Source organism: Sparus aurata, chromosome 5, assembly GCF_900880675.1.
Source record: "Sparus aurata chromosome 5, fSpaAur1.1, whole genome shotgun sequence".
NCBI lineage: Eukaryota > Metazoa > Chordata > Actinopteri > Spariformes > Sparidae > Sparus > Sparus aurata.
In genome coordinates this window covers 12,298,845-12,323,727 of record NC_044191.1, presented here as the reverse complement: position 1 = coordinate 12,323,727, position 24,883 = coordinate 12,298,845, and the positions used below count along the sequence as shown (strand labels likewise).

Here is a 24,883-nt window from a genome sequence, read left to right as displayed (position 1 = left end):
CAGCTGAGTTGTTATTCCTTAAATGATGTAAACCGTGCAAAGTGTTGCAATTTGGTCTGAGAGCACAGGAAAGGTTTTTTTTCCTTTTCACCTCTTTTCATGGTCAGCAGGAGCTTGCATGAACAATGGATCGTGCTGAGGTAGCATGTGGAAAATGACTTTAATACACCATATAGAATGGCTTATTGCTTTGGTCAATAGGACTGCAGTGAAGATGGTGTATCCTGCCGCTTGGGAAGGTTAGACCTGTCAAAGGGCCACGGTGACTGATACCCAGACCCTGCTTATGAGGTCCGTAATGGGTGTGCATGTGTGTGTATGTGTGGTGGTGCTGGGGCTGACTGACAAGCAAAGTTATAAAGGTTACATATGACACACACCTTGCCATTAAACCTGAGATTAGTCCATATTTTTTCTTACTTTCATATCTAAGGCTATTTCAGACATAGCACATAAGGATGTTGAGGTGGCACTAAAAGTGCAATGCAGTGAAAGGCTGTGAAATAACAAATATTAACAGAATTCTGAATCACATAATATGTTTTCAGCAACTAAAATGTGGAAATAGTGGAAAAAAACAAGGGGAAATGAAAGATTGAGCATCAGGGCATTTTAGCTTGTTTTCCCTCAGAGAGGGCAAGTGTGGAGGTGAAGGTCACAGAGAGACTAAGCACACAGCTCATAAACAGCACAGCTGGAGGAATCATTGAAATATAGCCCTTTGTTTTCTCTGGGTCGTAATTGGCCCTGGAGCCTTCTTTCCCTTCCCGCTCTCTCTGTGTCTCTCTCTCTGTCGGTCTCTTTCTCTGCACGTGTTTTGCACCAACGTGGTGCAGTTTAGAGACCCAGACAGCAAAGGCTAATGACTTTGGGGTTAGAGGGCACACCTGCGGTCACAGAAGCAATACACAATACAATAAATACAGAAAAACATAAACAAACATACTGGGAAATAACAGTCATAGCCATTCAATGCTCCTCCCCCCAACCGTTTTTTTTGTTTTTTGTTAGCTGAAACTGTGGTTAATACAGTTATGATTTATTTTATCATTCATTGTATTGTATTGTCAAGCAATATTTTTCCAAATTGAAATTGATTGATTGAAGGTTAGCAGCAAACTGTTTTTACACCACGTAAGTGGCAAAGAAAATTGCGGCACCGTCAGAGGTTAGAAATATTTTATTTAAAATGTTCTTCCTCCACAAAACAGCATGACCATCCTCATAGTTAATTAGGTTATATAAAGCGGCTAAATGTTTTTCTTGGTGGTCTTTTCATAATTGCTTCAGACATTGGTTTCACTAGCTACAGTGGGGGTCAGCTAACTTCTTCCTTTTTTTTATTGCAACTCCATCGTCGACCTGAATCACCGAGGCCCAGGAACGCACATGAGGTCAGTTTCAACAGATGTCGAGGTCACCAAGCACTGTGGTATTCTACATGCATTGGTTCAGATATTTTCATAAAAACTAAGTTAACAGATCAGACATGCACATGCATTTTTCAGATTCACTGTTATACATCTTCAATATTGCATCTAATTCTGGTGAGTTATCACAGTTATCAACAATAAGCTGCACTGTTTACACATCTGTCTACCATTAATTCTAGACAAAGGAAAGGAATTTTGACATTCATTCAAGCATGTCTATATAGACAGTACATGGGGCCATATGGGGGGTAAGACCATTTTTTGATGCACATGACTTTTGTGTAATCAAATGCCTGCACTCACAGCATGTTCATTTTCATTAAGTTGACAGTGGTAGAACACCTCTTGAGGGATTAGCTCTGGAAGACGGCTGTCGCTCCTCCTGACTGGAGGCCTAAGATCTCCGAGTAGAGAGGAGAAAAACAGTATCAGATCCAGCCTGAGATAGCAAGGCTTTGCCGTATAATTACCATGTTAACCCAGATGATTCTCTCTGATCTCTGCAAACATGAGGGCGCAGGCCCCGCCAGGCCGGCTTAGGCACGGATCTGTCACAGTGCACTGTGGGACACTGGATGTATGTTAGCTTGCTAGCAATAGGACTTTTGGTGTGATCTGCATACGCTTTATTTTAAAACCCTCATGTGTTTTAGTGCACACAGTTAGTGCAGGCGCTTCATTTTTAAACCCCAAACATATAAACTCTGAGAAAATATGCAAATATTCATATGAAAGACCTGTATGAATTGTGAAACCTTGCTCCGTTGTCGCTGTTTTAAAATTTATCACGCATGCATACTTTCAGAAATAATTTCCTGATCTCCACCACACTGTACAGTATGCTGGAGAAAAATTTTAAGGCTTTAATTTTCTGAAGACCTTATTGTTTAAAATCTTATTTTTTCCTGTTTCTTTAGATTTGTTAATTCTGTTATTCTACACCAAAACCTTTTTTTTTGTAGGGATATACGAGATCTGAGACCCTTTCCTTCATTGAGTGTTATCCCCCAGAATGTGAGTGGAGATTCTGTCTTTGGTTGCTTGCTTCCTAAGCCTTATTGATCTGTGGGCGTTTTTTCTCCCCCATTCTCCAAAGTCACTAAGCTTGCATCAATTCATCTTAATCTGTTTGCTCCTTAAACCCGGAACAAGGCATGTCTTGTTTCCTGGTTGTAGGAGTCTCTCGGCTGGCTTCCCTCACATCCTTCCTAGCCGGGCTTCTCCTGGGTGGCAACAAGAGGCTTTTCATATCGAATCAAGTGTTATTGAGTTCCCCCACACACCTCTTATATTCCCCCCTCTTCTTCATTCTCTCCGTCTCCTTTTTCCCTCTCTTCCATCCACTTTTAACAAAGCGTTCCTTTAATGACTGTGGGATTATGGGCCAACCTTTTGCAGCCAGTCTGTGGACTAGCCTGTAATCTGACCTCATTACATCCCCTGTGACAAGCTCTTGGGTCACCACATAGTGACTACACCTTATCCTTCTGAGAAGCCAAGCAACACACAAGCCCCCACCCGTGATGGCACTCAGTCAACCAAGTCAGGCATCCAGGCTGGCCTTTCCTCACTGCCATACCTGTCCACCAAAGCGTAGGATCCCTTGATCCTGTTCCCTTCCCTTAACTTCTCCTCCATTACACCACCAAGATAAATGGTCGTTTGTGGGAACAGATGAAAACACAATTGTGTGGGTCCAAGCATGGTGGTGTCACTGATAAATGTGGAAGGGACATGTTACACGGGCTCCTAATTTTCTGACAGAGGAGGTTAGAGAACCTCTTTCTGATCACAATGCTGCCACACAGTTACACACAGACAAAACACAGCATACTCTGCACTGTACTTTTCCTTCTCTGTCTGGCCTTAAGTACTGTAAAACAGACACAAAGTGCATTTGATCCGATGTCTACTGAGTAGACATTGCCAAGTTGGTAAAGTGTGTCAACAGCTCTTAAAACAATTCTAGACATATAGACATAATAAAACATATTTTTTGTTGAGCAGCATTGGGTGCATTTCCACGCGACAACAACAACAACAACAATACAGCTCAGGTATGTTGATATCAAGAGAAACAACAGCCCAGTCGCCAGAATAAAATGTTGGCATGTTAATTTTCAAATTTGTATGTGTCATACATATCATCTACAATATGTATCATGTCACAGTGTTCACAATGCATGTATGTCAGGAGGTGGAGGGGGTGGTACTGGTATTATCAGCTAGGCAAAATGGCTGGCATGCTAGCAACCACTGTTCAAGACTGATTTAAAGAGGGACAGCATGGAAAGCAGTGTATATTTTTATGATACATCTGGACTTTTTCCAGCCAGTTTAGTGACAACGACATCATATATTTTGACCAGATGTTGGGACAATTTCCAGCCATGCTCGTGACAACAGAGCCAGGTAAGACAAAACATTAACTTTTTGAAGCCATAACCAAGTGGTTTTGTGCATAAACCTAACCAGACCATAAGCACAGCATGACCGAAACTTGAAATTGAAAACTGAATCCAAAGAAATGTAAAATTGCAACATAAAGAAATGTAAAGTTTCAGGATGCCCCAGTTGCTCAGTTGGTAGAGCTTGTGCCCTAAGTGCATTGGCCGTGTCATCATTGCAGCGGCCTGGGCTGGATTCCAAAGTGTGGCCCTATGTGCCAGAATAAGGCATGAAGAGGCTAAAAACATAAGTATAATAACAAAGTAATTTAAAGACTAACATATCCATGATGGAGAAAAGTACAGTGCCAACATTTATTCTAGATTCAGATTGAGATCTAGCTGCAGTGTGGTTATTTCTGTTCCAAAAAAGTGGTGCAGGGGTCTCTTAAACAGCCAATTATTCTTCTATCCCTTTCCCCTATCCCTTTCTGCTCCATTTATCTCTCTTTTCTCCTCAGACCTCTGTGACTGCAATGCTCCTACTGGCCACCTTTTACTCTCCCTGCCTCCGTCTCTATTTTTCTACCTCAGTCCATCCTCCTCTCTATCCCTTTACTCCCCCTGCATGTGTCCCTTCATCCCACCAGTGTTTGAGGGGCAGGTGTTGACAGCAAGCTGGCATGTTGTCAGGCCTACTATGCAGGATTGTGCGGTTGCACTGTGCTTGAGAGGACAAGGGAGGCCAACGCAGGTCCATTACATCACCCCCATCAACACTGATTGGGCTCAGGACGGGGCTCCATGAATGCTCATGAGTGGTTGGCCCGGCCCGGCCCATATGCCTTTAATACAGGAACAGATGTGAAGCACAGACCCTGAACTCTCACTCCCCTTATTTCCCTCCCTCTGCCCTATACACTGCCTCAAGCCAGCCATGTTGTCCTGGGCCATGCTATGTGGGCCGCTAGTTAAACAGGTTTAATGGAAACTAACTGGCATGCTTAGATGGTTGGGTGGAGATGATTTTTATTTCAGATGGCCGTCCTCCAAAATGGTCTTTGTTTTGTTCTGCACGGAAAAAAAGGGAGGGAAGCAAAAGTCCAAGAGGCGATGACAGAAAAATGGATTGTTGGCAGATGATTCCAAACTCATATATCATCCAGGCTTTCGGGACATGGTTTCTTTTACAAACACACCAAATGAACCAAAAAAAGGTTTAAAGAAAGGTGTCAGTTGATATCTCATCACGTTTAATCTGTGTTTGGTGTAATTTTACAGACAGTAATGATAATTGTAGCCAAATAAACGGCACTGACCTAAATAATGCTGCCTATGCAAATATGTCTTAAACAATAGTGATGGAGCAGCCTTTCCTAGAGAATTATTAATGGTCCCAGTGCCTCTCCACTGTGGGCACATCTACGTAGGAGTGTGTGCTGGGGAGCAGGTGGGAGAGGCTCTGCCGTGTCCGTGTAGTAATTTGTTGGACCTGAACCAGTGCCGACTAGGGAGAGGGACTCTGCCATACCCCAGTCATGTGACCCCATATCCATTTCATATATGGCATTCAGATGAGCCAAGGCCCTTGTGATTGTGTGATGCTGTGACGGTGAGCTAATGCCCCTATGAGTTTCACTGAGTGCCCTTGACAAGACTTGGACTCTTAGGTCCATCCTCTGAATCTATTCTTTGAGGTCGACTGGGGTAAAGGAAGGATTGGAGGCATCAACTCAGGCACATACATGAAGGGAAGGAAAGGGGAATATTGACTGAGAGTAAGGTGTTAGACAAAGGCATCGGTGGGTGGTTAGAGGGATGGATGGATATATGTACACTGTAACACTGAGGAATAAGATGGACAAGAAGGCAAAGGAAAAGAGGAATAAAAGACCAGAGTGATACCATGATAGTGGAACCACGGAGGGGAAGCAGCAGGGGTTGACTCACATCTCCTCAATAGCATCCCTCTCCTGCCAGAGCAGCACAAATACAGCCAATCAGGTCCTGAGGTCTCTGGCAGCTATTTCCTGGAGAGGGATTACCAACCCCTCCTATTGGGCGGGACAAGGCCTCCTGGTCTGAATTCATCAGCGACACAGCCTACGAGATGTAGGAAGCAGGTTAATAGACACTCATCAGACATCTGCCGCTGGGTTACCGTCCAATAATCTTCTCCCTGGATCTGCTGCCAGCAATTGATGACCACATTTTTTCCCCCTAAACCCTTCAACTGCCCTCCCTCCCACTCTCACTCTCTCCCTCTCCTCCTCTCTGTTCCTCCGAACCTCTCTTCTAAGTATAGTCTGTTACACACAGGCAAATAAACTGGACAGGTCTGTGTGCGTAAACATGCACACGTTTTCTTCCTCTTCCCTGTGCTCCTACCGATGACCCCTTACACTTCGCTGATGGCGGCAGACTTTTTCAATTTGGAGGGCCACTCCTGATGGAGTCTGGTGACAGATTTGGGAGGCCAGTGGTGGCTCACTGTGGCTGTGTGATGAAAAGTCTGCTGTCATACAAGAGCCAAGTGTAATCCCCCCTTCTAAAGAACATGGCCTACATCCTCCTGGCTTCAAACCACTTCCTGCTCACACCGCCATGGAGGAATGACAATTTCTGGCAATGTCCGTCTTTCATCTGTCTTTTTCATTCTGTATTTCCTTGAAACTCTCAAGGTCTCTAACTATGCCTGTCCTTCTTTCATTTTTAAACTGTCTTTTAACAGTAACATACAGTAGGTGTAGCAACAGTTAATGCCACTTGCATAGTTTTATCTACTCTATCCAGGAATTATGCATTATTTTTTCACACAGCAAGCATGCTTGTTGCTCTGCAGTATGTGCTTGGCAACAGTTCATCAATAGAACCTTTCAATACCAAAGCTCGCTTTACTTGTTTTGGTTATTTGTTACCTCTTTGTGGTGTGTTAAAACATGGCGGTAGTACTGCTCACGTCCTCTGCGTTGGCGCACATTACGTAAATCAACGTATTTGCACAATCCATTACGTTGACACTTTGAACCAGCCCTAATTGTTTTGTTGTTGCACTGGCTGTCTGTTATAGATCTGGTGTACTGAAGTTATGCTTAAGATAAAAATTATGAGTGGTTGATACAGGGCTATAGATTTGATATTGGATTATGCTTGATTGAATTAAAGGGGACAAGGGGTAATAGGTATGTGCAATACTGAGTGCCATTCTGGTTTGAACTGCCGTTAATTTATTCTAATGAATTTATTCTGTATATTTTTGTTGATTTGGTCTTTTGTTAGATTATGTATTAATAACAAACTCCTCCTCGGACGTTAAATGTTCCCCGTAGGCCTTATTACCAAAAATAACTAGTTCTTGTATTGACTATTTTCAGCATTAGGGTTAGTATTACACTCCGGGGCTTTTAAAGGCTCCTCTAATGATTGTATCCACATAACTCCAGTGAAAATCATGTGGCTCTTCTGTTATTGACTGTTTTCTCAACCAGGTTCAGAGGGCAAGTAGAGAGTGAAGCTCCCTCTCTGCCAGGTTATTTATGACTTTTCTTCCCCAAAGTTATTTTTCTTTCTGTGATTGCGGAGTGGTGTGTTAAATCCGACGTGTCGGCAGATTACTCAGACGGCCGTCAAGTGCACATGGTCAATTTGCCATGATGAGAGGAACTGGATCACACAACCCCTGGAATCTCTCAGTGGAATCTCCGGGGGGAACTCCACACACTCACACACACAAACACACATTCATAGAGGACGCCAATGTGGTAGTCATTTCAGCCGCCAAAATCAAATGGAGGTTCAATCGTTTCCACATTTCTTAAGATAACATTATGAGAGGGAGAGAGATCGGAGGGCCAGGGCAATCAAACATACTCTGTTTGGTGATGTTTCTATGGAAGTAGAAATAATGGGGTCAGGGGATGAAAGGTGAGACATGTGTAAGAGCATTTTTTGGGTTCAACTGTAGGACAGTGCCACTTGTTTCTGACTTCTCCACACATGCACAGTTCACTGCTGTCAAAGGCAGCCTGTTACAGATGCCCTCTGGCCACTCCTCGCAGCAATTAATGCAATTGGGCCTAATAACTTTGGGAATTACTAGAAAAACAGGAGGCAAGGGGTCAGTAACAAAACCTGTAGTGTACCAAGCACATGTTGGAGTGTTTAGGTAGACATCCTTTGAAAAAAGTCTCTATGAATGAATGATGTGAACGTAAAGACATGAATATTAAATGGATCACTGTCTGTTGTGGCTTTAGTGCTATCTGTTGGCGTAAGCAACTCATTTACTCCTTAAGTCTCCTGATGCGTGAAAGGGGAGTGGTTACGAGCAAAAGCGTTATTCATAACTGCTGATTCTTTTGTGCGGGGGATCTATGTTGAACTGAATGTAGGCTGGTACCCGCCTTTGGGTCTCAGACAGAATTTTGCTCTGAGAATGGGCAAAGGGGCGTTTCCTCTGTTCACACTTGAGCTCTGCCCAGCCATGCTGAACCCCCCGGCCTTCATCTCTTCCCTAGGCCATCATCTGGTCTCTCCCAGCAACAGAGTAATGAAGTAGGAACCATTATGGTCACTATAGCTAACACTGGACTAATGGAGTTCAGATAGAGGACCAGCCCACCTCTACCCATTAAAATAGGCGAGAGCAGTTAAGACACAATTAAGAACTGGGAAGGCTGAACCCTGGGAGCCATCCCTTTGAAATTCAAATATGCTCTTCATTTTTCTGGGTGACACATCACTCAATCAGACTTTTTATGCTCCGGATGAATTTGGGCCTTGTATGTGCTATGGATATGAATATGGTGTATTAAACTATATACACTGCAAGGCTCTGCAAAGTTTGCAAAGTTTAGAAATAACTTCACATGCTTAAATGAATACATACACTTGCTAACAAACAAGTTTGCTGCAATCTTGGTCACAGTCTGCCTGAGCCTTTAATGAGGGACTTTTTGTCACCATGGATCTCCTTCTGATCCTCGGCGAGAAGTGAAATTCCTGCAGTCAGCAGTCAGCACTTCCCTGCACAGTAGCTTGCTGCTGCAGAAATCCACGAGCCAAGAGATTTTTGAGCTCCAGTGCCGCCATATTTGAGGCTTCTGTCAGATTCCATGTTCAGACTGGCCCCTGCCTTGGCCACATGATTTGCTACAGTCCTAACTCCTGATGCCAAGAACTGTCTTTCTCTGACTTCTGACATGAGCCATCTTTAAACACTTTGCACTGCACTGCATTCTCTCAAATTTCTCCTTTTCCTGTATCTGTCTTCTCTCTCACATTCTCTTTTACTCTCTCTCTCTTTCATTTGCCTCTCCCCTTTGTGTTCCTCCTCAGCGATCTGGCTTACAGCTGAAGCTGATTCAGGCATGGAAGGGATCAGATGATTTCAGCTGGAAAAACTGCATTCTTTTCGCATATTGCTTTGAACCCTGCTATTATCCAGTTGCCTGTTTTACAGTAATACCCTTAAACAGAAAGACAAAGATGAAGACCTGTCTTTGCAGCACGGTCTGTGACTGGTCCAATAGCAGTTGATTTAACAAAATATCGCTGTACAGAGTATCATCACCAAAAAACAAAATGTATTTTCTTTACTTATAAGAGCCTCCTTTTACTTACTGTAAGTACTGCAAGATCCACAGCACTTATTTGCTAACAGTTTGGATTTCATGTAAAATTGGATTTATCTCCATTATGATGACTTGTGTCGTACATGATGAGAGTGGTTCATACCATGTTTGGGGTGTGTTGGACAGGGCTGAGGTGAATACAGGGTGTATCCCTTTGGGGGTCCCGAGAGGTTCCAGGGTGATCCAGAATGGGCAATGGGCGTTTCTCCCTGTTCACACTTGATCTCTGCCTAGCCATGCTGAACCCCTCGGCCTTCCTCTCTTCTCAGGACCATCATCTCCACTTCTCTCCATGCAGCAGAGTAATGGAGTGGGGAACATTAGGGTCACAGTGGCTAATACAAGGCTAATGTGGATCAAACAGACGCCCGGCCCACCTCTACCTATTAAGCACGCGAGTAAATGGAAGACTGTTAAAGGACAATAAGGAGGGAGTGTCCAGGCACCAGTGGTTTTACTGCTGTCTCAGCCTCTCACAGCACAGTCATAATATTTCAGTGCATGCTTTTAGTCTTTATATAACAAAAAATGTGAATTTAATATTTTGACATTTATAGATAAATTGCTGTTTTAATCCCTAATTTAATAGCTCCAGCTGCCCAATAGGTTGCTTGTCCCTTCTATTTTGATTTAGAACAATACAAAGCCAGTAAGACCTGCTAAAATAAATATTCTGTTACTATTATTTGAAATAAATATGTGATACCTGAACCTCATCGTCTGTACATATTTTTCTCCATTATCGAAATCCCTTTCTTACCTGTTCCAGCCTCTCTCTATATCTTCCTGGTCAGTAACTATAGGAGGAAGGCCATTATTGCAGATAGAGGTGTTAGCGGTGCTGGGCCGACCTGTATTGATCGCCTGTGAGAGGACGCTGAGCGGGGGAGAAGGACTATTTGCTTTAAAGTTCAATGGCCCTCCACTGCTGTTAGTGTTGCAGCCACAGGAGCGATCGATATCTGGACAGGGACCCATGTCACGAGACACGCACCCCATTTAGAAACATCATAATACTGTGCCGATGCTGTTACCCCACAGCCAGAGTTTGTGTTTATCTTTTTTTTTTCCTCTTTACCCACCTCCCTTGTGTCTAAGTTGTCATGTTTCCCCTTTGCACCTTACAAGCTGCTTTCTTATTTTATACTGTAGGCTGGGTTTTAGCATGGCGGGCTGGAATCAGTGTGAATTGTAATTATAGATGATACACATGGCTGGAAGGGAGAGATAGAGGGAAAACACAGAGCAGAATAAAAGGCAAACAGTCATTTGCAGCAAAGGTAGGTGTCACAAGGTAACTGATTATGTAAAGAACACAGTGAAGGTGTTCAGCGGTGTGTGTGTGTGTGTGTTTTTGTGTGTGCGCATCGCACACCCCTTGTTTGCCTATGAAATAAATAAAAAAATATATAATAAAATGTGCTCACTGCATTTCTTGGCTGTGGTTCAAGTGCTAAGGGGGAAGAAAGAAAAAGGGCGCGATTGTTTCTAGTTCAAGGTGTGTAATGCACAGAGGCGTACATACATAATGGGGTATTGTCAGGGGGTTAGTGTGAGGATATTAATGCCCTGGTTTGTCCGTACTATTTGGTGCAGTGTAGCTCCCTGAAGGGAACAGTGCGAGTAGGCTGCTCTAACTACTCTACCCCCTCCACACCCTCTTCCCCCAAGGCCCCGACTAGAGGTCACTCTGTTTAGCACAAGAGGCGAAGCCCATTTTTGCCGTGATGGACCAAATACATTCCTCTCGTCTTGCCTCTCCTCTGCTGGTAAACATAAATGCCCCGCCTTGCCTCATTGTGTCCCGAGCGCTCACCCTCTTTTTAAACCCTCTCAGTATCTCTGCTCATCCCTCTGTGTAATCCCTCTCTACCCATATGCATATGCATAACTGCTCTATGGCTGTGCATACATTTGCATCAGACCCCCCTTTTGATGCCGCCCCCCCCAGCTCCCACTTCCTTCTACCAACACTCCTACCTCTGCCAACACTCCTCCCCATAGCCTCCCAATGAACTTGTTTATATTTGAACGTTTTCACTGGCATTTGAACTCATCCTATCGATTTCTGTATGGCGAGAGGTTGTGAGGCAGTTCCTTAAAGGGGTTGAAATCGACCATCTAAATATTTGACTAAGAGGTCACTGAGATCGGAGCAGGCCCGAGCAAGAAATACAGGCGGAGGCGCAATGTGAGCGAAAGGGGAAGTGGCTGGGCGTCTCCGGCAGGAAGAGGCTGGAGGGAAGATCAAGCTGGAGGAGGAGTGCTGCAGCAGGATGCAGGGAGGAGAAGGGGGCAGAGGGAGGCTGCAGTGCTGAACAGAGGTTGCATTTTACCTGGGCTCCACAAGAGGGTGCTGCTGGACAATCCATTCCAGATCTTCAAGAGGAAGAGGGGAAAAAACTTCCAAAACACCACATATACTTATACATATTCACATTTAAACAACCTCCACTCTTACTTTTTCAAGCAAAGTTATGTACTTATACTTAAGTTGCAGTTCTGAAAACTAAATTGATTGTCCCTGCACTTCTCTAAGTAGCGCTATTGTGCATGTGTGACAGTAATTACATGCTAAGCCGTCAGTGACATCAACCAAAATTGACTTCACTCTTCCCTTGCATTGTCAATCCATCGTTTTGCCTGAACAAAAAATGTGTTTCAGCGATAAATCTGAATGGAGAGGGGTCTTGACCGACACAAGGAAGAAATGTGAAATAATGAATCTAATTGAATGTCTATTAAAATTATAATTTCTGCCTGATTGGTAAAAGTGAGTGGCAGTGTCCAGAGTATTACCTGCCACAGTGTTCCTCACTTCACTCTCTCCCTCCCGTCTCTCTCTTTCTGTCACTCTGTCACTCTCTCCTTCTGTCTTCATCTGCACATAATTTCAGACCTCTCGTCAGGATTCACATAGAATCCAGTCCTAAATTGCAGCATTAGGGTACACAGATGACAACATTTGCACTTCAATCCCCTCCCATTTTGCCCACCATGACAATAGCCCCAGGGCACACAGAGGGGCTCATGTACCATCTCCTCTGGATCCTTTATGCTTAAATGAATAATGCATACAAATATTCACTGTTAAACAAGTGTGTGTCCTCAGTTATTAGCTTAGTACAAATGATGTATTTTACTGTACATTTACCTTCACCGGCATATGTTCCCTGTCAAGTCACTGCTAGATTTTGAAACTTGGGGAAAAAAAGAGAGGGGGATTTGCATCAGAAACATTAGCGCGGCACTTGTCTGCACGAAAGCCACGCTCTACATAATCCACTTGTTATTGGGAGTTGTTTAAATAATGGTAATTACTGATCTCTTTACATTGCATTCTCTCCCATTAACAAGCTGTGTGTCTCCCCCTCTCTTCCTCAATGTCTCTTTCTCTTGCACTACAGTTGTGTGCTTCCGTGGTGTCTGTAATCGTGGTGTCTGTTGTCATGGTGTTCAGAGCCCATGCCAGATGTCATAGTTAACTTTGAGGGAGCGAGAGAGAGAGAGAACTAGCTAGAGGCTATTTTGTTGTCAGTGATTTAGATGAAACAGAGAGATGTTAAAATGTTAGGCTTGCCCCACAAAGCTTCCCCTTTTTCTTGCTTTTCATAATTTTTTTGAGAGCGATGGTAAATTTACCTTGGGGGTACGCAGCCTTTTTGCTCTGTTGAATACAAGAGACTCACAAAGCGTTATTTGAAATCAGCATGAACAAGTAGTTATCAGAGAAGAACTGAACGTGGCTATGGTAAAAATGCGTTTATGTTCTTTATGTATAATGCAGGTTAAAAAAAAAGAATGTAAGCTGAAGTCCGCAGTGCAAATTGATTTTTCAAATGTGACATTTCATTGTGTCTGTTTGATTTTACCTGACGTGTTTTATGATGTGTATTCGAATGTTGTTTTACACTCAGACTAAGCTGGGTAAGCATGGCTTATTGTGAATCGTATCTTTCTGAAAAGTAGCTTCCTATAATCAACCATTATCCACATCTCTAACCACTCAACATGCACTTCTGTTGTTTTGACAAGCTTCTGCACTGATGTATGTTTCTTCTCTCTGACTTGGAAAGAGATACAGTGAAAATATCTTGGTTTCAAATGAGTCTTTATGACACTTGCTAAATTAGTAAATGTAAATCTAATTTGAAGCAATTTTCTTGAAAATATGAATAAAGTGTAATTATTAAGTTACATCATTCACTTATTTTTGCTAGATGCAAACAAACGCATAAATACAATTACATAGGGTTGAGTGAATCATAAATTAATAATAACAAGGTGTAAGTGGATGAATATATACTGTGTATGCACGTGTGTACATCACATATATTTATGTACTGCATGCATAATTTAGTTAAATATGTAGATACTAGAACATTAACTAAAACTGGACTCCCATACTTTTGAAGTACATGAAGTTGCTCTATTAAATTAGTCTTAATACATGCATTGTATCTGAATTATGTCATTTCAAACTGCTTTATTTTCTAAAATCAATAATTGTATAAAATGATACTTCAGAGTTATAAAAGCACTGAATCAAAGTATTTGTACATAGTCAGGTGAAAAAATGAATACTTGAAAATGAAAGAAAAAATATTTTCACTAAAGTTGTTGGTAAATCAATTAATTAATTATGTTTATTATTATATGAATATGTAAATGTTGTAGATACTGTACAGAGTGGTGCTGCTGCAAATGAATTAGACTCTAACATTTTACATTTAGGCAATAATTCATCAACTAACTTTTATTGGTTTAATTTATGGGAAAGCAATTTTCACTACCAGCACTGTGGTAAACATCGTTAATCAAAATACATTATTATAATGAAGCTGTTTTAAAATGTTTATTAAAGGAAATAAAAAAGGGGTTACCCTTGCTTTGTGCATCTTTCCATTGTCGTGATAATTAATAGCTAAACTGAACGTTTTCTTTGCCAATGCAGATGAGGAGAGAGTGCCAGAGAAAGAAAAATAGCCAGACTATAAATTTAACAATAGGTGGACTTAACCTTAAGTGATGAACAGTATGTAATATTACAGAAGTAGTCCCATGCAAATGTACCCCACTGCCTCACACAATGCTGGAGTCGACTGCCAATTAAATCCATTGATGTAAATGCCAAACTAGTTGGCTGATGCTCATTGGACAGTGGGTGGCCTCTGGAATTTTACATTTAGACTTCATAGTCAAGGAGTGATTGTGTGTGCATGCATTTCTCTGTGCGTGTGTCATACTGTGTTGCTCCAGGTTTAAATTATGATGCTGAACTGTTTTGGTGAGCAGAGATGAGTCATCTTTATATCCTTGGCATCCTGGGTAGCAACAGCAACAGTGTTAGCTGTTTTTTTTTATTTAAATTGTTTGAACACAATTATTCAAATGTCACAGAAAAATGTTCTGGTGCAGCTTTGCCTATCGTTGCTGTTGCATGAAGTATGTGCACCAAACTGTTGTCCACTTATATAGCTGACCTCATGAAACACTTTGCGACACTGTACTAAGACTTGCGTCACAAAGTGAAGTGTTAACCCCCACCCAGTTCAATTTGTGTCATTTAGTGACAGCCCGCCCTCTCTCCCTCTCTCTGTCTCTGGTTCTCTCTCTCTCTCTCTCTTTCTCCTGCAGCAGGAATGAGGAATCACCCACCACCATCACCACCACCACCCCCTTGAGTGCCATTTGTTAATGAAGGCCAAAGTGTTAGATGATAAATATGGTTGAAGAGAAATGGCACATGTAAGTGATCTCATTTAGGAGCATTACATTTGAATTTATTGGGGTACTTAGAGGGGACAGAGGGGCCATGACTCTGAGGGAGAGGAGAAGGGTGCAGATGACTGACTTAATAGACAGTGGGGCAGGGCGACTTAGCCACCAAAGATATATACTGCAGCCAGAGAAGGATGCAAGTTTTGTGTGTGTGTGTGTCCTTGCAGCTGAGTGTATGCACTGTTTCTGGGTGCACATATGCTAAAGTTTTTGAGGTGGGTGGTTGAAGTTAAGCACATGCATGGTCTCATTTAACCCTGTTCTAGTGCCTCTTTTTATCCTTACTCCTTTATTGTAGGCTTTATTGTTGTAGGATTACAATTTTAGCCTTTTGTTTTGAATATTCAGTTTTAACATGAGAGTATGCCACCTTACATTTTATTATGGTACACCATGCGTGTCTACGTTTCTAAGTCGTATTTTCCTCACTGAAATCATTGGAAACATTTCAATAATCATTACCATCATAAACCACTGTTTGGGTGTAAAACCAATAAAACATGAGACTAACAAATAGAAAAACGACAAAAACATGTTTATTAAACAGGCATTGATTTGCGTAGGGACATGTTTGAGGAACAATTTTCACTTTGGGACTTTTTTTTTTCCTGTGTATAATCCTCACATCAGAGAAAAACAGCTTTGCAGGAGTGAGTTGCCTGCTTGCATGGTTCAGGCTTAATTTATGTTCGGTTTTGTTACAGTAACTACACCCATATTGTGCAGTCAACTATTCAGAAGAGTCCTACAGTATCTATAAACATTGGCAGAGTGAGACACACAGAATAAAAGACCTGCAATACCTCCAACTGGTTGACACAGTTTGGATTGCAGAAGACGAACAATATATTCAATCCATTTCTTGGCCCCGATGCATTTAGTAAATACAGTGCCTGCTTGGTAAGAGGGATGTTGACAGAAAATCAAAAGCAATGTAGCAGCAGCGTCCTATAATGGAGACTTAGCTCTACTTTACACTGCTCTTACAAAGATCTACGATTTGAAAACAATCAATCCCTTCATGAGAGCTTGTTATTTTCACCTATAATAAAAGTAACGGCTTTTCATCATTCTTTCACAGCACTGATTGTGTTTACACTGGAAATGTAAGCATTCATGGCACGAGTTTGAATAGAAAAAGAGGATATAGAAAGGTTTTTATTTGTAAGAATCCCACAAATAAATATGCACATGGTGAATTGACGGCTTGCCATGAACGGGGCACTGCATGGCTCAGAGCAGCAGCATATGTTTCCTCCCTTTCTTTAATTTGAGGCAAATGAGTTTGAAATCTCAGAGTATTTCTTTCTGTAGACACATGCCTGTTCATGGTCACTGTTTGTCAATTTAATCCTGGAAGTTCCTATTTCCACTTCTAACTTCCTCTCACATTTTTCTCATTTTCATCTAAACAAAAAATGTTTTATGTGATACTGTATCCATTATCTGACATTACACAGAAACATCTGGAGTCTCAGTTGAACCAGGTGTTGATGTTGAAAATAAGCTTCCTTTATAAGTGGTTAATGTTTTGACTCACTACAGATCAGCGGACCAGAGTAAATGTTTCTTGTTGTGGCCCAATAACGCACTTAAGAGGACATTGTTTGTCTTTTTCTACTAGACCCTGCCTGTGGCACAGTCTCTATTAGGCCCTGTTAGGTTTCTTCTCACAAACGACCGTCTAACCGTCTTTTCCGTACCCTGACGCCTCGCATGTTATTACTGCCATTGTCTCTCTTTCTGCTGTTTACATGTGTGAGGCTGGGCCCTTTAATATGCGGAGAGCTTTTCCTAGGCTTTCCTACGGGCACACTGGTCTGTGTTTACTCCTCAGTCAGAATGCCTCCTTTCCACAAGTTTGACATGCCTTTTTGTTGCCATGGTAAGCCCTCCCTTAAAATATATATTTCTGCTTTTGGCCTGGATGGTTTTTTATCTCCGTGGTTTAGAGCCTGTTGCCCCCAGGGCCAGATTTAAATGTGTGTGGGTCTTCAAGGATTTCTCTGCAGAAAAGCCGTTTGGATTGCAGCCTCACCGCCATACAAGTGCGACCGAATTGTGTCATTTCAGGTTTTTGAGCCATCATTGGAACCAAAGGAAAGTCCAAAAGAGAAGCAAAAAACACAAGACAAAAGCTGATGAAAATGGACCAGATTGGATTATGTCAGACTTGGCATGTGCCTCGTTATGAAGGAAGTCTTCGTTCTGTCTTATCACACTCTGCCTTACAGCTAAATGAATAAAAAAAATAAAAAAGGCAAAGCACAGCTCTGCTCCTTGGAAACAACAGCCAGATCGAACTGTAAATACTGGCTTTAAGTGGTGTGGGCTCTGACGACTTTCAGTCAGAAAACAGGAAGTGAGGGAGGCAAAAAACATACACTGTGAGAGTGCACCAACTTTGGGGGCATGGACCACTTTTTCTACAGTTATAGATGGGGCAATTTTAAGCACTTGAGATGAAATTTGCCCAGGAAACTGCTTTCTTATTGGCTCATGTCACAGACATAGAGTGAGTATCCTGAGCATCTGCCAATGGGTCTTTCTTTCTAGAGAGCCACTACATTATGTTCAGGTGGGCTCATTGAAACTATGAAATATGGACAGAGCCTTGCTTTGAACTTGCATTCTTTTTGAGGCCAGCCGGCTGGTTTCTAAAGGAAGATGATTGTAAAGAAGCCTATGAAATTGACTGTTTCAAAATGATTATGACCTTAGTAAACGGTTTCCTAATGAATTAATTGTCTCGATCTCTAGTTTTAAGTCTTATTCAACACTGCATGATGTTGATTTTAATATGGTACCATTTAGAGTAAAATATACAGTAAAGCAGAATATGCTTTTAGGCGTAGCTATCATGTGTTTGAAAAGTTCCTACCACCTTCAGTTCTCAATATGGTCTCTCCTGGCTCCTAAAAAACATTACAGCCATGGCTACAATGCCATATTTGGGGCTTCAAAATGGTAGTCCACAAAAAACATGGTTGACGTAATGTTTGGTATTTGGCTGAGCTCAATTCTCAGGGTGTATATATGAAAATCTATGAGATGGAAACATAGGTGTTTTGAATGATTTAAATCTCGTTGACAGAAACTATACAGATGCTTCCTAATGCTTGTCATTATGATTTATTTTAAGATGGACAACATTTAGAATAAATAACGTGGGTCTGTTTGGGTATGAAAACGCATTATACTTTTTTTCGATCGTGAATTTTGTTGAGCTTCTTTATCTCTCATTTTTGCATTACCTTTTTATTTGTGCGACTCAACCTTGGTGTCTCGGAGAGACAGGAGACTGCATATTTGCAACATTCAACAGGTAATCAAGACTGATTAAGCCCCGAACATAGCTTAATTGCATTAGATCTAAGAAGCATACTATAACCACCATAACTGAATATGGGAGCAAAAAGAGGTTTCAGTCTCAGAAGGGAAAGGGTTTCCATCTCTACTACCTCGAGAGAGGCTTATGATTGTGAGCACTTCATTTGAAATACAAAAGCCAAGGGTAATGTCATACGATATTATAAAAAAAAAAAAATTTATTAAAGCAAAAGGCATTGGCCTCTTTTGTTTAGGATTGATTGACCTTTACGTCCGTCCATGTAATTACTATTTGTTTAATTTTTTGTGTACTATGTTCTGTAAAGCAGAACTGATTGTGTAAAGTATGCCGTTATGTTACTGAATGAACATGCTCTGCTCACTCTGCCTTGTCTGAACCCCTTCTGTATCACCATGAAGCCCCTTTAGTGTGCTGTGACATGTCCTGAAGTCCTTGTTTAGCACCTCTCTCTGTGTGTTCAGGGTGTGAACTGATACCTAGTGTCAGTGAGCGTCAGGGACAGAATGGCGAGAGAGAGAGAGAGAGAGAGCCGAGGTCTACATGCGCGAAGAGGCTGCGAGGATTAGCCCTGAGAAAGCAGGAGGCACACTGGGGAGAAGGAAATGGAAATGGGAAGAAATGAAGAACGAAAGAGAGAAGAGCGAAAGAGAGAGGGGTTTAATGGGGGGCGGTGTCAATTTTCTCCAATTTAGCTCAGGAGGAAGCTATTTTCTTGGAATGAGATGGTCGGATCAATGCAGCTTTACAGCCATTTATTAGTGCACAGTGACATCAACTGTTGCTGCATTCATCACCAGGCAGAAAAAACAAAAACAGTACATTCACAGGGCTCAACCTTATCAGCACTTGTAAGTTAATTATGCATTTAAAGTGGGGGGGGGGCAAGAGTTCAGCAGTGAAACACTTTGATTGAGCCCTTTGAACTCAACCAGGAAAGAAATCAGTTCGCTTAATCCTGGCTCCTATGTGATCATCGTAGCCGGAGGATAGAGACCTCTGTGTCCATCATCTCACGGTCAGCCAACTGCAGCACCGTTACTAATGCAATCACCCCTGTGATCTGAACTTCAGAACCTTGCACCAAAGTAAATAGATAAACATGTCAAAGATATGGAGAAGCAGAAAAAGAAAAAGAAGGTGTGAATGAGTCATCCGCCAAAGGTTGATCCAGTGTGGACCCTCTAGAACTCTTCCAGCTGGTCTCGATAGCCCGAGGTGATCTGAGCTGCGTGTTACATGATCGTTTTGATCATAGTAAGTAATGCTCCCTCTCATTAGCACAGGTTATGCTTTCAGCCTCAAGTAGTTCACACTTATCATCATCTCACCCAAAGAGACAAACATGGAAAGATCAGGCTGAAACGTTATAAATGCTATTTGCATCCTCAGACAAATAAGGAATAGTGTTGCGTAGTGTGGGGTGTAAGCATATTTAAAGGAGTGTGGGTGTATGTTGTGAATCTCACGGGTTTAAGGGCATCTTCCGCTGAGCACATCCAAAGTCAACATCTGGAAAATAGCAGGTTGTGCAGCGATCCATTTCAGTATTCCCCAAACTCATAAACACTGAAGATCAAGGGCCAAACACACCTCTGTTTCTATCCTAAAGAAATCTATTGCCACAATTGATCAACTTTGATTGGTTAACACTCTCAAAATGGAACCCTTCATAATTTAGAAGCCGCTCTAAATGCAGCTGGCCGGGCTACATCTAAATGTTTAAAAGTCAAGTGAAGGGAGGAGTCGGTTAGACCTGAAGTTATGTCCTCCAAGGGAACTTTACAAAGATCCTCTCTCAGATTTATAGCCACTTACCTAGGAGCCTGAGTCGATATTCATAAACGGGGCTTCAAACAAAGCCCCCCATCCACTATCCCTGCTTGTAAATAAATACAGATATGGCTCTTTTACAGACAGCAGCAATCTAAAATATTACCACCAGCATAATTTTACCACACACATTAATATTTTACGGCACATTGTATTTTACCGCATTGAATCTTAAACTTTCATGGCCGGCCCCAAGGATTTTATTCCTTAGGAGTCTGTATCATTATTAGCCAAGATGTATAGCAGGTACAGTAGACGATCAGCTTGCTTTTGTACTCTTCACAGTTTCATAGATCATATTTTTATGAAATCAATAGAGTCAACATTGCTATCCTTGTCACTTTAATCAAGTTATATCTTCTGAAGTTAAATGACTTAGCGATTATTGGTTTTTGGCTGCATCCTGCCCTTGGAAGGAAAAGAAAAAATGATAAAATGTACGTAACCATGCGTCTTCAACTGGTCCTACATTTCGGAATTTACAAGGTATCAGTTCCTTAAATGCAATCCATAGACAGATTTATAAATTGCTAATGTAATGGTGAGACCCTATTAAATCTAGTTTGAAGTGTTTAGTTTTCCATCTAAACAAGTAAAACCCATCCTGTACAGTATCGGCCTCATTATGACGGGAATAAACTCTTAACATCTGCACATGTGCATTTGCATCTGTGCTTGTGTATATGCCTTTGCAGTGATTTAAGTGGTTTTAGTGTTAAAACAAGTCTAATGAGCTGGCACAGTAATTATCAGCCATTTTGCTTTCACTTTAGCAAATTGAGGCTTTATGTTAGAGTTAATACCACTGTCTGTGTACACTGTTTTACAGTTAGCAAAATGTTTGTCCAGAAATAGTGCTGCCAGTAATTTAGATTTTTAATCTGTGCATGTCAGTGTTTTAATATCCTCCTATTAACGATACTTATGAGTTTTGACAATCCTCCCCAGATGGGAGTCATTGATCAGCTCCTGTTTATTGTATTTTTTAATAATGCAGCCCACAGTAGTATCAAAGTCAAAAAGGACAAGTAGTTGCTTGCTTCTGATTTTCTTTAACAGTGCAGTAAAAAAAAAGTCTTCGTTTGGAATTATTCTATTTAGCATAAGTAATGATCTTCTTCCTGTGCATCTATAGAGCACATGAGCCTATTGGTATTGCCACATTTTATGTATGCTTGCAAAAGTCTAATCACTGAACACAGTGGAGGTGATATTTAAGTGGTTGTCTCTATTTAAATTTTCTCTGCACTTTTTTCTTAGTTGTCTATCGTGTTTCCACCTCTCTTCCTCCTTCCTCACTTCGCTCCATATATTTGAAGCGCTTCTGAAATTCTTGTGTTATCCAGGTTAGTATGAGTTGATCCCTAGGCCTTTTGCTCTTGTCGGGAATCTCCCAGGCTATCGGGCTCCCCCGGGGCCCTGTTTCACACGCCAAATTGATGTCTTCGACTGGAAATGACACTTTCAGCAGGATTTGCCATTCTAAACCACCTCAAACCCATGTGATCTCACCCATTCACTCTCAGAGGGATTGCCTTGAAATGCACCATAGCTTCAAAAGCCAATGAGCATAGCATGCTTGAATGAAAAGCTGATACATATCCTATCAGGGAAAAAAGGAAAAGATATTCTAAAATGCTGGCGATGTAAAACAGCATTTTTTGCTCTGAACAAAGACCAACAGTCCCGTGAATACGAAGGTATTGTGTGAATTTTCATGTGTAGGTGCTTTTCCACCATTTGCTTTATCTTGTTAATATCTGTCTCTCTCTGTCCTTCTATGAATACAGACCCAGATGGTATGATTAATACATGCTATTCAGATCTCGCCATCATTTTCTAACACTCCATTTAAAGGAAGAGCACAGTGACCATGTTGCTTAAGGACTAGTTATGATATAATTTGACGCTGGAGTAGAAGGAAAAGAGAAAAAGGTGTGACCAAGAATCCCTCCCTTGACTTATTTTCATCCCCAAGTCTTTTTGGGGCTGCACGTTTCTCCTAGGGGGCTCTACAGACTGGCATAATGGATAAGGGCAAGGGTGTGAAAGGAGCACCTTCAGGCTCCTCATTCAACTCTCCCAATCTCTCCTGCACACACTCTTGAGCTGTGAAGGCCTTCTTTCTTTGCCCTGCTAGCATGGGAGCCCTGTAATAGGCTCTAATTGATAGGGAGGTGTTGGGGTCTTTCTGTATGGGCTGAAGGGATGAGAGTCAGCGAGAGAAAGGGGGAGAGAGAGAGAGGATTACATGCGGGCATGTGGGGTGGAGCGGGGGAGGAGGAGAGGCTGTGGAGTGGTCTAGGCCCCGTCCGTAATGAGTCATTAATTTCCTTGCAGTTTTGTGGCGGTTGGCTCATTACTGGTCTGCAGAGGAGCAGGAACAAAGCTCTGGGTAGGTAGGAGGTGAGCTTAAATAGTTGGGGCTCAACACTTCCCAACAAAAGGAGGAAGAGAACGTTGAATGGCACTTGGAACAGATGCAGTAAAAAGTGGCAGATGCAAATTGCGGGAGAGCAAGTCTTCCTTCAAGCGCTTTTCTCTTTTTATTTTGTCAGACTGCAGCCTGAGAGTCTAATTAGTTAGTGAGGTGTTTCACTTCTGATAGGGCTGTGTCTCGTTATTGTCACAAAGAGGATTCATAGAAATGGGAGGATATGCATATGTTCCACAGTCCCCAGTGGAAGCTGCTCAATAGTTTAACTGATTTAATTATTTATGTTACCCTATGGAAACTGAAAGATGTGTAATATTCTTTACACCATGAAGTCGTATTGTGTGTCGTTCTAAATGTGATAAAACAGTGTGAAGTTGATACCGGCAGGTATTTAATTATGTTTTTAATTATGTGTCCATGCTCTTTTCCCTACAGGCAGAATGATTATGGACAAGTTGGCAATGGTTCTAATGAAAACGCGGTCGTCCCTCAATTTGTGGAGTGTGTGGACCGTGTGTCGAAGGTCACCTGTGGGGCAAATCACAATCTTGCACTGACAGGTACCGGCCTGCTATGACACATAACACTCAGTGGACATATTACCGTTAAAGATTAGAGATTAGAATATTTGGATTTTAAAAATGCAGCGATTTGTAAATGTCTGCATGTTAAAATTTACACGTAACCTCACTTTCTTATGCTCCAACATACAATAACTTGCTCCTATCATTGACCTCTCACCTAATGTGCTAGATTTTATTTTCCATAAAGTGCACCAGTACAATTCAGCTGGACATCTTTAAGAAATGGAGTTAACGTCACTAGTCATGAGTTGTCACTGTGCGCTTCAAAGTTCACCTATTTTACTCAATTTTATGCGAATATCAGCGCCCTCAAGCCCTCGATCGGCACATCACCTGAGAGAGAGACAAGGAGGGAGAGAGAAAGAGAGAGTTAGCGAGAATATGGCCCTGGCTCCTGATCCATAACAGTCATTGCCTGTTACATACATTTCAGAATTCATTCAGGCTATGAAGATAATCGAGGTAGTCGACAGTTTCCCCTGCAGCCCAATGGATTTATGATAGCACTGTCAAGAAAATGAGGCGAAATGACACAGTAGCTGACTTTAGCTGCAAATAATGTGATAGGCCGTACAGTGGTGCAGCAGCAGCTGCTGTCATTGCAGGTAATAGGCTATAAAGAAGCCTGATAGCAATACCTGTCATTTCTTAATGGCTGACTTCACTGAAGAGCTTTTGTGGCCTTTAACATGAAGATAATGGAAGATACAACAAATTTTACAGCTTTTGCATTGCATCCATAATTTATCACCAGAGGCCCCATGCAGCAGCAGCAGCACAACAAGGACAACATGCTCCTGGAGGCGTGCTGGAGAGAGATGCAAGATGAGCTGCAGGGGGTTAGAGGCCCGTGTCATACTTTGCAATTAATGAAAGAACTGCACAGGGTCCAAAACATCTTCTGTTACAAATTATTATCAAATACTTGTCATATTGCATGATGATACCTTTGTGTTCTACATTTGTATGAGAAAATTAGATTTTGTAAAGTCTGTTGATCACAACTACTTCTTTGGGGGGAAACATTTTTAAACTTTATGAATTTTCTCATGGATTCATGCATGCAGGTGACGGCAGATTGTTTCAGTGGGGCTGTGGACGTGCATGTGGGAACTTAAAGAGGAACATCCTAAACCCAGAGGATGTAACACTACCAAGCTCGCCAGTGCAGGACATTGCGGGAGGATGTTGGCATAGCCTCCTTCTAACAGGTTAGTTGGCCATGTCTAGCTCATGTTTGAGACCTATTTATGTAAAACAGGGTAATACATGCATTTTTTGCACGTTCTAAATCCAGCAGTACCCTCTGCCTGCTGTTACATGTGTTGTTCTTCTCATCGTACATGCAGACATGTACAGTCCACCCCGACATGTCCGAGACCTCGACATTAACTATGTGCAAATCCTTGGTGTATGTCTTGGCCCTCACGCAGACGTGTGAGTGTG

At 41.9% G+C, this 24,883-nt stretch overlaps 1 protein-coding gene across 1 annotated transcript in view; it reads left to right on the top strand.

Moving 5' to 3' along the window:
- The window catches only part of LOC115581217 (RCC1 domain-containing protein RUG3, mitochondrial-like), a 300,274-nt gene that overhangs the window by 84,604 nt on the left and 190,787 nt on the right, over positions 1-24,883 (top strand). The window contains exons 7-8 of the mRNA XM_030416122.1: positions 23,289-23,413; positions 24,505-24,648. Coding sequence (XP_030271982.1) covers positions 23,289-23,413; positions 24,505-24,648 — 269 coding nt within the window. The remainder of the gene's footprint in view (positions 1-23,288; positions 23,414-24,504; positions 24,649-24,883) is intronic.